The following is a 3,053-nucleotide window of genomic DNA, read 5'->3' as shown; positions in this document are numbered from 1 at the left end:
TTGTATAGCTTGCCATGGTCTCGACAGGACGTCATTCAGATCCAATCTATGGTTCCGAAGCGGAATTCTCAGTCTACGAGCCCAGTGTTGGTGAGGGACAATCACCAAGGTTTAGTTCAGCATTCCTTGCAGTACAAAATGGAGCTCCGCCAACCTACAGTATGATAATGGTGGGATGGGATGTAAGTTCTTATTGCCTCATCATATCAATATTATTCATTAGTACAGTTACACTGAGTTATTCTTGTTTATCTCAGGTTAATCCGCAGTATTATGGCGATGATCGTGCCCATTTTGAAATTGTGTGGGTAAGTGTAACTGATAGTAGTACATAATGACTTTACCTGGACACCTTCAAAATGGAAGATGATTGTGCTATATATCTGTATACTTTCGCAAAAACAGGTTGACAAGGGCACTGCATGCGCAAATCTTGGCTGTCGTGGCTTTGTGCAACAAAGCAAACAGGTATTCCCTGGATTGAAAATAACCCCTGTTTCAACAGTAGGTGGACAGCAAAGCTACCTACATCTGAAGGTTTTCAAGGTAATTATAATAATTAATACTATGAAAAAAAACTCATTGTATTACATTTCTAGTAATTTCCTTTGAATCCATGCTTGCTATATATATGCAAAAAAATAAAATAGAAAGAATTAAAAGGTGGCCCGTCGATGAATCCTTTGCAGGACCAAAAAACTGGGAATTGGTGGTTGATATATGGCGATGGCCACCACCCAGTAGGCTACTGGCCAAAGGAACTCTTCACGTACATGGCTGATGCCGCGGACGCCGTCAGCTGGTTTGGCATGGTGGCGGCGGCGCGTGGCGAGCCGACGCCTCCCATGGGCAGTGGCCAGTCACCTGACCAAGGAGAAGGCAAAGCTGCGTACTTCGAAAATATCAGAGTTGTCGATGCGAGCCATAACCTTGTGGTTCCTAGCCTCGGTGGCTGCCAAACGCATGTAACCGTGCCAAGCTGCTACGCGTTAGGCCACTTCAGAAATTCTGATGATGGTTCGGGTCTTCGTTTCCTCTACGGTGGAGGAGGTTGCCATCCGGAGTGATGCTTGGGTTGTGGAGGAATTTACATTATTCAACCTTATAATAATAACTCAAGTCTTCTGATAACTTATGCATTACATAGGCCATTGTTCAAGGCCTGCACAATTTATGACTTTAGAAAACGGGGCAGTAAAATTTAGCACTGGGGGAGCCAACGCTCGATGCCTGAATGGGCGACTCGTCGGCGACGCAGAGCGGCGCTTTCTCGCCGCCGGTGAGAAGGGCCCCGGACTCACCTACACGCGAGCATGGTTCCCCGAAGCGTTCCACTACCTCCGGTCGCAGGGCCCAGTTCTCAGCCCTCTTGCCCAGTCGGGAACGACGTGGAGCAACGAGGAGCGAGCAGGTGGCGAGGTCCCAACAATGGCGGGTCCGCAAACGGATCAAAGGGGGATCCAAACCCTACAACCCGCCAGACGAGGAGGATGAAATCCAGAGCTTTTGGGGTCAATTGTGGTATGTCCCCAAACTGAAACCCAGCCCTCCTCGATCTAGGGTTAGGGTGTGTGAAGGGGATAACCTGGTGTGGATTAGGGGAGACCTATGGAGAGACAAATCCTTCAAGCCCACTGATTGTTACCCTGTTGGTGAGAGGGATTTCTGGAGTCAGTCCCCTTCCAAGTTGCGCTTCTAGGATCTGTGCTGGGGAGAAGAGGGGAAGAGGACCTTCGCACAGGTGGTGAGAGGTGGGATGGCTAGTAGAGGAAGGGGAAGAGGTCCTAGTCCGAGAGCAGAAGAGGATTGGGGGATGTGGGATGGTGGGGGATGGAACCAGCAGCAGTTTCCGCCACCGCCACCACCCCAGTTCTATCCACCACCAGCTTATGGATTCTTCCCCAATCAACTTCCCCCTCCGCCTCCTGCGCACCAGCAGTCTAGATTCAACAGGCAGTTTGAAGGATTTCGGCCACATGGTGGATTCCAAGGGAGAGGTCGTGGGAGACTGCAGCAGAACCCCAGGCAGAACCAGAACCAGTTTCCAAATCAAGTCCAAGCTTCCAATGATTCTGTGGGAGAGACAAAGCCAAATCCTGTTGAAGAGCTTCAGACTGCTGCTGAGAAAGGTATGGATGGTAAAACCGAAGACATTAATCTGCATGTTGCTTTAACTGTGGGCAAGTGGGACATCTTAGCTATTCATGTGGTAGGCCGAAAGTTTGCGTTATATGTCATAGCTCTGAACATGTAGTTGATCTCTGTCCGGCTTGGAAACAGCCAGCTCAAACTTCTCAGTACTTTGGTAGTGCTAACAAGGGCCTTGGTTATTACTACATTGATGTAGAGGATTTGGATGATAGGTTCAAGCATTGGGTTGGGCTAGATAATTTTGGTGTGATCACTATAGAGGAAGGTGAGATTGATGAGGATGGTATTCTATAAAATCTTAGAGAGCTGTTTGACAAAGATTGGGCTTGGCAGTTGAAGAAATCTGATGAGTATAGTTACATAGTAAGATTTCCTCCAAACAGGAAAGTTGAGAATTTAGTGATTGGCAAGGCTTCAGTTTTTGATCTCAACAGACCTGGAGTAGTTGGATCTCTGAGTGTGTGGAATGGTGAGATTGAACCAATAGGAAGTTTGACTGAAGTTTGGGTTCTCATCCAAGAAATACCTCCTAAATGGGTTGACTGGAGAACCATGTGTGAAGTTTCTTCTGGTCTGGGAAGGATGATAGAAGTGGACTGGCAGGCACTCTTGGGAGATGCCTCAAGAGGGTTCCGTCCCAGCCATTGCACCAACTCTGGCAGCACAACTACTAAACCTTCTGTGCTCTCTTGGGAGATGCCTCTCTACGCTGCCAGGTTACATGCAAGCCTTGGCTTGCTGCATTGTGAAGCAAGACTAGCTGAGCTGCCGTCTTGAACGCTGTTGAGCAGCGGACGATCCATCCAACAACGATGAAATGTTTTGTTTTTCTTGCAGTTGTGTGTTCTGGAACTAAATTAGGTTGTCATGGTTTTTACTTGATAGTGAGTGGTTTTGCACAG

The 3,053-nt window shown here is 47.9% G+C and overlaps 1 protein-coding gene across 1 annotated transcript in view; it reads left to right on the top strand.

Moving 5' to 3' along the window:
* Positions 1 to 1,069, top strand: part of LOC8155422 — a 2,142-nt gene extending 1,073 nt beyond the window's left edge. Inside the window, exons 2-5 of the mRNA XM_021460737.1 lie at positions 9 to 182; positions 258 to 308; positions 406 to 546; positions 690 to 1,069. Of these exons, the coding sequence (XP_021316412.1) occupies positions 9 to 182; positions 258 to 308; positions 406 to 546; positions 690 to 1,067 (744 nt within the window). The 3' untranslated portion in view covers positions 1,068 to 1,069. The remainder of the gene's footprint in view (positions 1 to 8; positions 183 to 257; positions 309 to 405; positions 547 to 689) is intronic.

This window comes from Sorghum bicolor, chromosome 5 (assembly GCF_000003195.3).
Source record: "Sorghum bicolor cultivar BTx623 chromosome 5, Sorghum_bicolor_NCBIv3, whole genome shotgun sequence".
Taxonomy (NCBI): domain Eukaryota; kingdom Viridiplantae; phylum Streptophyta; class Magnoliopsida; order Poales; family Poaceae; genus Sorghum; species Sorghum bicolor.
Note: the sequence above shows the minus strand (reverse complement) of the source record. Positions and strands in the feature narration are given on the sequence as shown.